This window comes from Nerophis lumbriciformis, linkage group LG18 (genome assembly GCF_033978685.3).
Source record: "Nerophis lumbriciformis linkage group LG18, RoL_Nlum_v2.1, whole genome shotgun sequence".
Taxonomy (NCBI): Eukaryota; Metazoa; Chordata; class Actinopteri; order Syngnathiformes; family Syngnathidae; genus Nerophis; species Nerophis lumbriciformis.
This window is the reverse complement of record NC_084565.2, coordinates 3,775,153-3,790,114: the sequence shown is the minus strand read 5'-3', so window position 1 is coordinate 3,790,114 and position 14,962 is coordinate 3,775,153. Positions and strand designations below refer to the sequence as shown.

General features: G+C 46.6%; 1 protein-coding gene across 1 annotated transcript in view; it reads right to left on the bottom strand.

The window, feature by feature from the left end:
• ddr2a (discoidin domain receptor tyrosine kinase 2a) overlaps positions 1–12,046 on the bottom strand; it is a 53,342-nt gene extending 41,296 nt beyond the window's left edge. Inside the window, exons 1-3 of the mRNA XM_061978523.2 lie at positions 11,819–12,046; positions 5,783–5,883; positions 2,074–2,176 (exon numbers count right to left, since the gene is read on the bottom strand). Coding sequence (XP_061834507.1) covers positions 2,074–2,176; positions 5,783–5,855 — 176 coding nt within the window. The 5' untranslated portion in view covers positions 5,856–5,883; positions 11,819–12,046. The remainder of the gene's footprint in view (positions 1–2,073; positions 2,177–5,782; positions 5,884–11,818) is intronic.
• Between the last annotated feature and the right edge of the window lie 2,916 nt (positions 12,047–14,962).

The following is a 14,962-nucleotide window of genomic DNA, read 5'->3' as shown; positions in this document are numbered from 1 at the left end:
GTGTGTACAAAGTGTAAATTTGTGTGTACTATTAGTGCGTACTAAGTATAAAATAGTGTGTACTATTAGTGCGTACTAAGTATAAAGTAGGGTGTACTATTAGTGTGTACAAAGTATAAAATAGTGTGTACTATTAGTTTGTACAAAGTATAAAGTAGTGTGTGTTTGGCCCCAAACACAGGTCAAGAGTGGTAAAGGAATGGCTAGATCAGGCTAGAATAAAGGTTTAAGAATGGCCTTCCCAAAGTCCTGACTTAAAGGTGTGGACAATGCTGAAGAAACAAGTTTATGTCAGAAAAGCAACACATTTAGCTGAACTGCACCAATGTTGTCAAGAGGAGTGGTCAAAAATTCCAGCAGAAAAAAGTGCCTTATTGCAGGTAAACTTGCCAAGGGACATGTAAGCAAATATTAACATTGCTGTATGTATACTTTTGACCCAGCACATTTGCTCACATTTTCAGTAGAGCCATAATAAATTCATAAAAGAAGCAAACTTCATGAATGTTTTTTGTGACCAAGTATGTGCTCCAATCACAGCTTTTGATCGCGACTGTATACACACATACATATGAGGGGCCGTTAGGGACATTATTCAGAATTACCTCTTACATACACTACTGAAATGCTCTCACATAAACAACTGAAATGTTTTTCTCTCACACACACTACTGAAACACTCTTATACACACTACTGAAATGCTCTCATATAAACAACTGAAATCTTTTTCTCACACACACTCTACAGAAACACTCTTACATACACTACTGAAATGCTCTCACATAAACAACTAAAATGTTTTTCTCTCACACACCCTACTGAAACACTCTCATCAACACTACTGAATTTTTTTTCTCTCACGCACACACACACACACACACACGCACACACACACCTGAAATTATTTTTCACTAGTATGTATAAACGGTTTGGTTTGGTGGCTGCAGGATTAGGTCTCTGCTTTTTGCAGATGATGTGGTCCTGATGGCTTCATCTGGCCAGGATCTTCAGCTCTCGCTGGATCGGTTCGCAGCCGAGTGTGAAGCGACTGGGATGAGAATCAACACCTCCAAGTCCGAGTCCATGGTTCTCGCCCGGAAAAGGGTGGAGTGCCATCTCCGGGTTGGGGAGGAGATCTTGCCCCAAGTGGAGGAGTTCAAGTACCTCGGAGTCTTGTTCACGAGTGAGGGAAGAGTGGATCGTGAGATCGACAGGCGGATCGGTGCGGCGGCTTCAGTAATGCAGACGCTGTATCGATCCGTTGTGGTGAAGAAGGAGCTGAGCCGGAAGGCAAAGCTCTCGATTTACCGGTCGATCTACGTTCCCATCCTCACCTATGGTCATGAGCTTTGGGTTATGACCGAAAGGACAAGATCACGGGCACAAGCGGCCGAAATTAGTTTCCTCCGCCGGGTGGCGGGGCTCTCCCTTAGAGATAGGGTGAGAAGCTCTGCCATCCGGGGGGAGCTCAAAGTAAAGCCGCTGCTCCTCCACATCGAGTTCTGCCCGTGACTGCGTGGGTTCCCTCCGGGTACTCTGGCTTCCTCCCACCTCCAAAGACATGCACCTGGGGATACGTTGATTGGCAACACTAAATTGGCCCTAGTGTGTGAATGTGAGTGTGAATGTTGTCTGTCTATCTGTGTTGGCCCTGTGATGAGGTGGCGACTTGTCCAGGGTGTACACCGCCTCCCGCCCGATTGTAGCTGAGATAGGCTCCAGCGCCCCCCGCGACCCCGAAGGGAATAAGCGGTAGAAAATGGATGGATGGATGGATGTATAAACGGATTTCACCTGTGTGTGTGTGTGTGTGAGCTTTTTACATGCGCGTGTGAGAGACAACAATTTCAGTAGTATGTGTGCAAGGATTTCAGTTGTTTATGTGAGAGCATTTCAGTAGTGTATGTAAGAGGTAATTCTGAATAATGTCCCTAACGGCCCCTCATACATACACATATGTATATTCATATGTGTATGTAAATACATACACATATATACATACACATATACACATATATACATATACATATACACACACACAGGCATACACGTGAGGATGGGACGATACCAACCTGCCGTATCGAGCAGCAGTGGTTTCGGACCACTGACTGGAGGCAGAGATGTCCTCATCTTCAATTTGTCCCGAAGACATTCCCAGAGGATAACGACACACACCTGCAAGAGAAAGATGGAGGAGCAGTCATGTGACCTACAGAAGGCTGGAGGAGCAGTCATGTGACCCACAGAAGGACAGAGGAGCAGTCATGTGACCCACAGAAGGATGGAGGAGCAGTCATGTGACCGACATGTGCTCCATGAAGTGTCAGTGTCAATAATGCTGACTGCGTGATTTGACCATTCAGAAGTCCTGAACAAAGTGCTCTTTGAGCAGAGAAACTTTCCCCTGGGTGTTGGCTTGCAGGATTTGCAGTGGTGCACCTGACGGGATGTGACCCCCAGGTAACCCGAGGTGCAGTGAAAGAGTCCGTGTGACATCAGCTCACAACATTTGCAGGAAGTGGAAGAAGGATCGAGCTTCTTTCAGAAGATCAGCACAGCTCAGAGTTCTCTTCCTGCGTGCTCAATATCCAAATATTTTCTTCACGGTCAGAACACTAAAAGCTGTGAAGGTTTAGAGACGTGACCTCTGACCAGAGCCCAGCACTGCTGAAAGTGAAACTACTTTATGACTTTAGCATCAGCGTCAGAGCAGACCAACTCTTTTACCAGTTTTAACCGATTTTTTGGATTGCTGCGACACATCAGAGGTGTCAATCTCAAGCAGCGTCCTGCTCGCTGCTGAGAGCAAAGCAGCAGTAGCAAACCGGCGAGACACCTCAAGGCCTAACGAGAGGCCACTGGGCCTCGCTAGAAGCCACAAGGCCAGGCAAGACACTTCCCGGCCTCGCACGAACCCACAGCCCCCGCGATACACCATCAGGCCTTAGGAGATGCCACCTACCAGGCGAGACACCGGGTCCTATGAGACGTCACCAGCTCTGCGAGACACCTCCAGGCTTAGCGAAAAGCCACTAGGCCTCGCTAGAAGCCACTAGGTCAGGCGAGACACTTCCCGGCCCCGTGATACGCAATAAAGCCTGAAGAGATGCCACCTGCCAGGCGAGACACCGACAAGCCCTATGAGACGCCACCAGCCCTGCGAGACACCTCCAGGCCTAGGGAGAAGCCACTGGGCCCCGCTAGAAGCCACCAGGCCAGGCGAGACACTTCAGGACTCTGCGATACTCCACCAGGCCTGAAGAGACGCCACCTGCCAGGCGAGACACCGACAGGTCCTATGTGACGTCACCAGCTCTGCGAGACACCGCCAGGCCTAGCAAGAAGCCACTGGGCCCCGCTAGAAGCCACCAGGTCAGGCGAGACACTTCCCGGCCCCGTGATACGCAACAAGGATGAAGAGACGCCACCTGCCAGGCGAGACACCGACAAGCCCTATGAGACGCCACCAGCCCTGCGAGACACCTCCAGGCCTAGGGAGAAGCCACTGGGCCCCGCTAGAAGCCACAAGGCCAGGGAAGACACTTCCCGGCCTCGTAAGAACCCACAGCCCCCGTGATACACCACCAGCCCTTAGGAGATGCCATCTGCCAGGCGAGACACCAACAGGTCACGACTCTGCGATACTCCACCAGGCCTGAAGAGACGCCACCTGCCAGGCGAGACACCGACAAGTCCTATGAGACGTCACCAGCTCTGCGAGACACCTCCAGGCTTAGCGAGAAGCCACTAGCCCTCGCTAGAAGCCACCAGGTCAGACGAGACACTTCCCGGCCCCGTGATACGCAACAAGGCCTGAAGAGACGCCACCTGCCAGGCGAGACACCGACAAGCCCTATGAGACGCCACCAGCTCTGTGAGACACCTCCAGGCCTAGCAGGAAGCCACTGGGCCCCACTAGAAGCCACCAGGCCAGGCAAGACACTTCCTGTCCTCGTGATACGCAACAAAGCCTGAGGAGACCCCACCTACCAGGCGAGACACCGACAAGCCCTATGAGACGCCACCAGCTCTGTGAGACCCCTCCAGGCCTAGCAGGAAGCCACTGGGCCCCACTAGAAGCCACCAGGCCAGGCAAGACACTTCCCGGCCCCATGATACGCAACAAGGCCTGAAGAGATGCCACCTGCCAGGCGAGACACCGACAGGTCCTATGTGACGTCACCAGCTCTGCGAGACACCGCCAGGCCTAGCAAGAAGCCACTGGGACCCGCTAGAAGCCACCAGGTCAGGCGAGACACTTCCCGGCCCCGTGATACGCAACAAGGATGAAGAGAGGCCACCTGCCAGGCGAGACACCGACAAGCCCTATGAGACGCCACCAGCCCTGCGAGACACCTCCAGGCCTAGGGAGAAGCCACTGGGCCCCGCTAGAAGCCACCAGGCCAGGCGAGACACTTCAGGACTCTGCGATACTCCACCAGGCCTGAAGAGACGCCACCTGCCAGGCGAGACACCGACAGGTCCTATGTGACGTCACCAGCTCTGTGAGACACCTCCAGGCCTAGCAAGAAGCCACTGGGCCCCGCTAGAAGCCACCAGGTCAGGCGAGACACTTCCCGGCCCCGTGATACGCAACAAGGCCTGAAGAGACGCCACCTGCCAGGCGAGACACCGACAAGCCCTATGAGACGCCACCAGCTCTGTGAGACACCTCCAGGCCTAGCAGGAAGCCACTGGGCCCCACTAGAAGCCACCAGGCCAGGCAAGACACTTCCTGTCCGCGTGATACGCAACAAAGCCTGAGGAGACCCCACCTGCCAGGCGAGACACCGACAAGCCCTATGAGACGCCACCAGCTCTGTGAGACCCCTCCAGGCCTAGCAGGAAGCCACTGGGCCCCACTAGAAGCCACCAGGCCAGGCAAGACACTTCCCGGCCCCGTGATACGCAACAAGGCCTGAAGAGATGCCACCTGACAGGTGAGACACCGACAGGCCCTATGAGACGCCACTAGCCCTGTGAGACACCTCCAGGCCTAGCAAGAAGCCACTGGGCCCCACTAGAAGCCACCAGGCCAGGCAAGACACTTCCTGTCCTTGTGATATGCAACAAGGCCTGAAGAGATGCCACCAGCTCTGCGAGACACCTCCAGGCTTCGCGAGAAACCACTGGGCCCCGCTAGAAGCCACCAGGTCAGGCGAGTCACTTCACGACCCCGCGATACCCCACCAGGTCTGAAGAGATGCCACCTGCCAGGCGAGACACCGACAGGCCCTCTGAGACGCCACGAGGCCCTATGAGACACCACCAGGCCCAATTTGACTACTCAGGCCGGTGACAACCGCGGTGGCAGCAGGCATCCACCAGAGCAGCGACAACCTCACTGCCAACACGGGGCCAAAGAAGGTGCTGACGGCCGAGGAGTGCTGTGACATCAGGAAGGTGTTGGAGTTCTTGACAGCTGAGATGTCTGCTGCCAGGCAGCAACATTAGCATACGATCTTGCAGCTGGTGGAGGAGGTGCCAAGCAGCAACACTAGCTGGTGGAGGAGGTGCCAGGCAGCAACATTAGCATACGATCCTGCAGCTGGTGGAGGAGGTGCCAAGCAGCAACACTAGCTGGTGGAGGAGGTGCCAGGCAGCAACATTAGCATACGATCCTGCAGCTGGTGGAGGAGGTGCCAAGCAGCAACATTGACATACAATCCTGCAGCTGGTGGAGGAGGTGCCAGGCAACTTATTCACTAACTGTGTTACAAAAAAGATGTAATGTAATGTGTATTGTAGTATAATGTGAAGTAGTGCATGAAGTAGACATACCAGGGTCGACTTGTGACGTGACGTCTCCAAACAAGAACACCAGACCCAGCAGCCAGAACCACGTGCACTTCATGACCGACACGTGCACACTGGACGCTGAGCTGGAAAAGTAAAATGGACACTTAGGATGGACAATGTAGTACGTGGAAAACTTAGGATGGACAACGTAGTACATGGACAATTTAGGATGGACGACGTAGTACATGGACAACTTAGGATGGACGACGTAGTACATGGACAATTTAGGATGGACGACGTAGTACATGGACAACTTAGGATGGACGACGTAGTACATGGACAACTTAGGATGGACGATGTAGTACGTGGAAAACTTAGGATGGACAACGTAGTACATGGACAATTTAGGATGGACGACGTAGTACATGGACAACTTAGGATGGACGACGTAGTACATGGACAATTTAGGATGGACGACGTAGTACATGGACAACTTAGGATGGACGACGTAGTACATGGACAATTTAGGATGGACGACGTAGTACATGGACAACTTAGGATGGACGACGTAGTACATGGACAACTTAGGATGGACGATGTAGTACATGGACAACTTAGGATGGCCGACGTAGTACATGGACAACTTAGGATGGACGACGTAATACATGGACAATTAAGGATGGACGATGTAGTACATGGACAACTTAGGATGGACAATTTAATACATGGACAACTTAGAATGACGACGTAGTACATGAACAACTTAGGATGGACGACGTAGTACATGGACAACTTAGGATGGACGACGTAGTACATGGACAACTTAGGATGGACGACGTAATACATGGACAATTAAGGATGGACGATGTAGTACATGGACAACTTAGGATGGACAATTTAATACATGGACAACTTAGGATGGACGACGTAGTACACGAACAACTTAGGATGGACGACGTAGTACATGGACAACTTAGGATGGACGACGTAGTACATGGACAACTTAGGATGGACGACGTAATACATGGACAATTAAGGATGGACGATGTAGTACATGGACAACTTAGGATGGACAATTTAATACATAGACAACTTAGAATGACGACGTAGTACTACACTGACAATTTAGGATGGACGATGTTGTACATGGAAAACTTAGGATGGACGACGTAGTACATGGACAACTTAGGATAGACGATGTAGTACACGGACAACTTAGGATAGACGATGTAGTACACAGACAACTTAGGACGGACGACGTAGTACATGGACAACTTAGGATGGACAACGTAGTACATGGACAACTTAGGATGGACAACTTAGGATGGACGATATAGGATGGATGATGTAGTACAAGGACAACTTAGGATGGACAACGTAGTACATGGACAACTTAGGATGGACGACTTAGGATGGATGATGTAGTAGAAGGACAACTTAGGATGGACGATGTAGTACATGGGCAACTTATGATGGACGACGTAGTACATGGACAACTTAGGATGGACGATGTAGTACATGGATAACTTAGGATGGACGATGTAGTACATGAAAAACTTAGGATGGTGATTTAGTACAAGGACAACTTAGGATGAACAACATAGTACATGGACAACTTAATATGGTCGACGTAGTACGATGACAACTTAGGATGGACGACGTAGTATATGGACAACTTAGGATGGACGATGTAGTACATGGACAACTTAGGATGGACGATGTAGTACATTGACAACTTAGGATGGACGATGTAGTACATGGACAACTTAGGATGGATGATATAGTGCATGGACAACTTAGGATGGACAACGTAGTACATGGATAACTTAGGATGGACGATGTAGTACATGGACAACTTAGGATGGACGACGTAGTACACGGACAACTATGGATGGACGATGTAGTACATGGACAACTTAGGATGGACGATGTAGTACATGGATCACTTAGTACGTGGACAATTTAGGATGGACGATGTAGTACAAGGACAACTTAGGATGGACGACGTAGTACGTGGAAAACTTAGGATGGACGATGTAGTACATTGACAACTTAGGATGGACGACATAGTACATGAAAAACTTAGGATGGTGATTTAGTACAAGGACAACTTAGGATGAACAACATAGTACATGGACAATTTAATATGGTCGACGTAGTACAATGACAACTTAGGATGGACGACGTAGTATATGGACAACTTAGGATGGACGATGTAGTACATGGACAACTTAGGATGGACGATGTAGTACATTGACAACTTAGGATGGACGATGTAGTACATGGACAACTTAGGATGGATGATATAGTGCATGGACAACTTAGGATGGACAACGTAGTACATGGATAACTTAGGATGGACGATGTAGTACATTGACAACTTAGGATGGACGACGTAGTACACGGACAACTATGGATGGACGATGTAGTACATGGACAACTTAGGATGGACGATGTAGTACATGGATAACTTAGTACGTGGACAACTTAGGATGGACGATGTAGTACAAGGACAACTTAGGATGGACAACGTAGTACATGGATAACTTAGGATGGACGATGTAGTACATTGACAACTTAGGATGGACGACGTAGTACACGGACAACTATGGATGGACGATGTAGTACATGGACAACTTAGGATGGACGATGTAGTACATGGATAACTTAGTACGTGGACAACTTAGGATGGACGATGTAGTACAAGGACAACTTAGGATGGACGACGTAGTATGTGGCAAACTTAGGATGGACGATGTAGTACATTGACAACTTAGGATGGACGACGTAGTACACGGACAACTATGGATGGACGATGTAGTACATGGACAACTTAGGATGGACGATGTAGTACATGGATAACTTAGTACGTGGATAACTTAGGATGGACGATGTAGTACATGGACAACTTAGGATGGACGATGTAGTACATGGATAACTTAGTACGTGGACAACTTAGGATGGACGATGTAGTACAAGGACAACTTAGGATGGACGACGTAGTATGTGGCAAACTTAGGATGGACGATGTAGTACATTGACAACTTAGGATGGACGACGTAGTACACGGACAACTATGGATGGACGATGTAGTACATGGACAACTTAGGATGGACGATGTAGTACATGGATAACTTAGTACGTGGATAACTTAGGATGGACGATGTAGTACATTGACACCTTAGGATGGATGACGTAGTACACGGACAACTATGGATGGACGATGTAGTACATGGACAACTTAGGATGGACGATGTAGTACATGGATAACTTAGTACGTGGACAACTTAGGATGGACAATGTAGTACATGGATAACTTAGGATAGTCATATTACATGGACAACTGAGGATGGACGATGTAGTACATGGACAACTTAGGATGGACAACGTAGTACATGGACAACTTAGGATGGACGATGTAGTACAAGGACAACTTAGGATGGACGACATAGTACACGGACAACATAGGATGGACGATGTAGTACGTGGACAACTTAGAATGGACGATGTAGTACACAATAGTTACATTTACTTAGTTACATTTGCTTAGTTACATTTGCTTAGTTACATTTACTTAGTTACAATTGCGTAGTTACATTTGCATGGTTATTCACTAACTAAGAAAAACACAAAGTACTTCTTATGTGTGTATCTACAATTTACTACTAAAGAATGTAAATCATCCTAGTACTACAAAAAAACACAAAGTACTTCTTATGTGTTTGTCTAGTATTTACTACTAAAAAATGTAAATCTCTCGTAGTACTACAATAAAAACACAACGTACTTCTTACGTGTGTATCTAGTATTTACTACTAAAGAATGTAAGTCCATCCTAGTACTACAGGAAAAACATAAAGTACTTCTTATGTGTGTATCTAGTATTTACTACTTAAGAATGTAAATCTATCCTTGTACTACAATAAAAACACAAAGTACTTCTTACGTGTGTATATAGTATTTACTACTAAATAATGTAAATCCATCCTTGTGCTACAAGAAAAACACAAAGTACTTCTTACGTATGCATCTAGTATTTACTACTAAAGAATGCAAATGCATCCTTGTACTACAAGAAAAACACAAAGTACTTCTTACGTGTGTATCTAGTATTTACTACTAAATAATGCAAATCCATCCTAGTACTACTGGAAAAACACAAAGTACTTCTTTACATGTGTATCTATTATTTACTACTAAATAATGCAAATCCATCCTAGTACTACAAGAAAAACACAAAGTAATTCTTACATGTGTATCTAGTATTTACTACTAAATAATGTAAATCCATCCTAGTACTACTGGGAAAACACAAAGTACTTCCTACATGTGTATCTAGTATTTACTACTAAATAATGTAAATGTATCCTTGTACTACAATAAAAACACAAAGTACTTCTTACGTGTGTATCTAGTATTTACTACTAAAGAATGTAAATCTATCCTAGTACTACAAGAAAAACACAAAGTACTTCTTACGTGTGTATCTAGTATTTACTACTTAAAAATGTAAATCCATCCTTTTACTACAATAAAAACACAAAGTACTTCTTACGTGTGTATCTAGTATTTACGACTAAATAATGTAAATCCATCCTAGTACTACAATAAAAACACAAAGTACTTCTTACGTGTGTATCTAGTACTTACGACTAAATAATGTAAATGTATCCTTGTACTACAATAAAAACACAAAGTACTTCTTACGTGTGTATCTAGTATTTACTACTAAATAATGTAAATCCATCCTTGTACTACAATAAAAACACAAAGTACTTCTTACGTGTGTATCTAGTATTTACGACTAAATAATGTAAATCCATCCTAGTACTACTGGAAAAACACAAAGTACTTCTTACGTGTGTATCTAGTATTTACTACTAAATAATGTAAATCCATCCTAGTACTACAGGAAAAACACAAAGTACTTCTTTACATGTGTATCTAGTATTTACGACTAAATAATGTAAATCCATCCTAGTACTACAGGAAAAACACAAAGTACTTCTTTACATGTGTATCTAGTATTTACGACTAAATAATGTAAATCCATCCTAGTACTACTGGAAAAACACAAAGTACTTATTACGTGTATATCTTTTATTTACGACTAAATAATGTAAATCCATCCTAGTACTACAAGAAAAACACAAAATACTTCTTACATGTGTATCTAGTATTTACTAAATAATGTAAATCCATCCTAGTACTACAAGAGAAACACAAAGTACTTCTTACGTGTGTATCTAGTATTTACTACTAAATAATGTAAATCTATCCTAGTACTACAATAAAAACACAAAGTACTTCTTACGTGTATATCTTTTATTTACTACTTAAGAATGTAAATGCATCCTAGTACTACAAGAAAAACACAAAGTACTTCTTACGTATGCATCTAGTATTTACTACTAAATAATGCAAATCCATCCTAGTACTACAATAAAAACACAAAGTACTTTTTACGTGTGTATCTAGTATTTACTACTCAATAATGTAAATCCATCCTAGTACTACAGGAAAAACACAAAGTACTTCTTTACGTGTGTATCTACTATTTACTACTAAATATTGCAAATCCATCCTAGTACTACAATAAAAACACAAAGTACTTCTTACGTGTGTAGCTAGTATTTACTACTTAAAAATGTAAATCCATCGTAGTACTACAGGAAAAACACAAAGTACTTTTTACATATGTATCTTGTATTTACTACTAAAGAATGTAAATCCATCCTAGTACTACAAGAAAAACACAAAGTACTTCTTACGTGTGTATCTAGAATTTACTACAAAAGAATGTAAATCCATCTTAGTACTAAGGGAAAAAACACAAAGTACTTCTTACGTGTGTATCTAGTATTTACTACAAAAGAATGTAAATCCATCTTAGTACTACAAGAAAAACACAAAGTACTTCTTACGTGTGTATCTAGTATTTACTACAAAAGAATGTAAATCCATCTTAGTACTACAGGAAAAAACACAAAGTACTTCTTACATGTGTATCTAGTATTTACTACAAAAGAATGTCAATCCATCTTAGTACTACAGGAAAAAACACAAAGTACTTCTCACGTTGGTTCTTGCGGCTGCTGGACCGGAATCCTGGAAGAGTGGTAAATACTTGCTGATGTAGTACTAGCGAGTAAAGTACTGCAAAGGTGAAAGAAGTACTTTCTTCACGTCCAACTTGGTGTGCCGAGGAAGAAAAACGCAGCCGGAGAAGAAAGTCTTTGACATTGTGAGATTGTTGGAAGTCAGCCAGAGTGCAGAATTCCACATCAGGTTTCAATTTAGAGAAAATCCAAGAGACGCTTTGAAAAGACTCTTTCTTTGCGCCTCGACCTAACCTTTGCGCCTCAACCTAACTTTGCACCTCAACCTAACTTTGCACCTCAACCTAACCTTTGCACCTCAACATAACTTTGAACTACAACCTAACCTTTGCACCTCAACCTAATCTTTGCACCTCAACTTAATCTTTGCACCTCAACCTAACCTTTGCATCAAGGGTTGGAATTGGGTGTTAAATCACCAAAAATGGGGCAAAGCTCTGGTACAACAAACAAAATGTCCCGGTGGACAACCTTTGGGAGGAGAGATGTTCTTGAGGGTGTCTCTCACAGGACCTTCATTGTCCCATTGTCCCAACACTCGTGACCGAGGGATGATAGTCTCCTCCTGAACCTCCTCAGCGGGACAGGAATAGAGTCTTGACAGCGCAATTGGTTTGCCGTTCTGGGAGCCAAGCGGTAGGTAAGGCTGACGGTAAACTGAGTGAAGAGAAGTGCCCACCGTGCCTGTTTCAGATTGAGGCGTTGAATGGTGCGGATGCAGGCCAGATTCTTGTGGTCTGCGAACACAACGAAGGGTCCTTCAGAGCCCTCCATCCAGTGCCTCCATTCCTGTAGAGCCAGGACCACATCGAGGAGTTCTCTATGGCCAATATCAGAATTGCCTTCTGCCGGCGTTGGGAGAAGCAGGCGCAGAGGTGCAGCTTTTGGTCAGAGGAGGAGTGCTTGGAAAAGACGGTCCCTACGCCGGAGTCAGAAGCGTCAACCTTGACGAACAATGAGAAGCTATGTTAGGATGGTCCGGAAGTAAACATGAGTTGAAGTCTCTCAAAGGCAGCCTGAGCCTCCTGGACCCACCAAAATGGGAGTTCAATCAATCAATCATCCATCCATCCATCCATCTTCTTCCGCTTATCCGAGGTCGGGTCATGAGGGCAGCAGCCTAAGCAGGGAAGCCCAGACTTCCCTCTCCCCAGCCACTTCGTACAGCTCCTCCCGGGGGATCCCGAGGCGTTCCCAGGCCAGCCGGGAGACATAGTCTTCCCAACGTATCCTGGGTCTTCCCCGTGGCCTCCTACCGGTCGGACGTGCCCGAAACACCTCCCGAGGGAGGTGTTCGGGTGGCATCCTGACCAGATGCCCGAACCACCTCATTTGGCTCCTCTCGATGTGGAGGAGCAGCGGCTTTACTTTGAGCTCCCCCCGGATGACAGAGCTTCTCACCCTATCTCTAAGGGAGAGCCCCGCCACCCGGCGGAGGAAACTCATTTCGGCCGCTTGTACCCGTGATCTTGTCCTTTCGGTCATGACCCAAAGCTCATGACCATAGGTGAGGATGGGAACGTAGATCGACCGGTAAATCGAGAGCTTTGCCTTCCGGCTCAGCTCCTTCTTCACCACAACGGATCGATACAGCGTCCGCATTACTGAAGACGCCGCACCGATCCGCCTGTCGATCTCACCATCCACTCTTCCCTCACTCGTGAACAAGACTACGAGGTACTTGAACTCCTCCACTTGGGGCAAGATCTCCTCCCCAAGCCGGAGATGGCACTCCACCCTTTTCCGGGCGAGAACCATGGACTCGGATTTGGAGGTGCTGATTCCCATCCCAGTCGCTTCACACTCGGCTGCGAACCGATCTAGTGAGAGCTGATCCAGATGAAGCCATCAGGACCACATCATCTGCAAAAAGCAGAGACCTAATCCTGCAGCCACCAAACCAGATACCCTCAACGCCCTGACTGCGCCTAGAAATTCTGTCCATAAAGGTTATGAACAGAATCGGTGACAAAGGGCAGCCCTGGCGGAGTCCAACCCTCACTGGAAACGGGTCCGACTTACTGCCGGCAATGCGGACCAAGCTCTGACACTGATTATACAGGGAGCGAACCGCCACAATAAGACAGTCCGTTACCCCATACTCTCTGAGCACTCCCCACAGGACTTCCCGGGGTACACGGTCGAATGCCTTCTCCAAGTCCACAATGCACATGTAGACTGGTTGAGCAAACTCCCATGCACCCTCAAGGACCCTGCCGAGAGTATAGAGCTGGTCCACAGTTCCACGACCAGGACGAAAACCACACTGTTCCTCCTGAATCCGAGGTTCGACTATCCGGCGTAGCCTCCTCTCCAGTACACCTGAATAGACCTTACCGGGAAGGCTGAGGAGTGTGATCCCACGATAGTTAGAACACACCCTCCGGTTCCCCTTCTTAAAGAGAGGAACCACCACCCCGGTCTGCCAATCCAGAGGTACCGCCCCCGATGTCCACGCGATGTTGCAGAGTCTTGTCAACCAAGACAGCCCCACAACATCCAGAGCCTTAAGGAACTCCGGGCGGATCTCATCCACCCCCGGGGCCTTGCCACCGAGGAGCTTTTTAACTACCTCGGCAACCTCAGCCCCAGAAATAGGAGAGCCCACCACAGATTCCCCAGGCACTGCTTCCTCATAGGAAGACTAAAGTTGCGGATGAAGGGATACAAACCCAGCTAAGCACCATTGGGGCAGAACGCCAGGGGATGACTAGAAAACTCATAGTGGTTGGCAAACAGGTGGAGTTTGGTGCGTAACACATACTTGCCAACCTTGAGACCTCCGATTTCGGGAGGTGGGGGGTGAGGGTGGGGGCGGGGGGCATGGTTAAGAGGGGAGGAGTATATTTACAGCTAGAATTCACCAAGTCAAGTCAGTGAATTCTAGCTATGAATATATATTTCTTTTATTTTACATATACATATATGTATAAATAAAAGAAATACTTGAATTTCAGTGTTCATTTATTTACACACATACACACACATAACACTCATCTACTCATTGTTGAGTTAAGGCAGCGTTTCTCAAAGTGTGGGGCGCGCCCCACTGGTGGGGAATAGAGACATGACAGGTGGGGCGCGAGGAACGGGAGGAAATTTC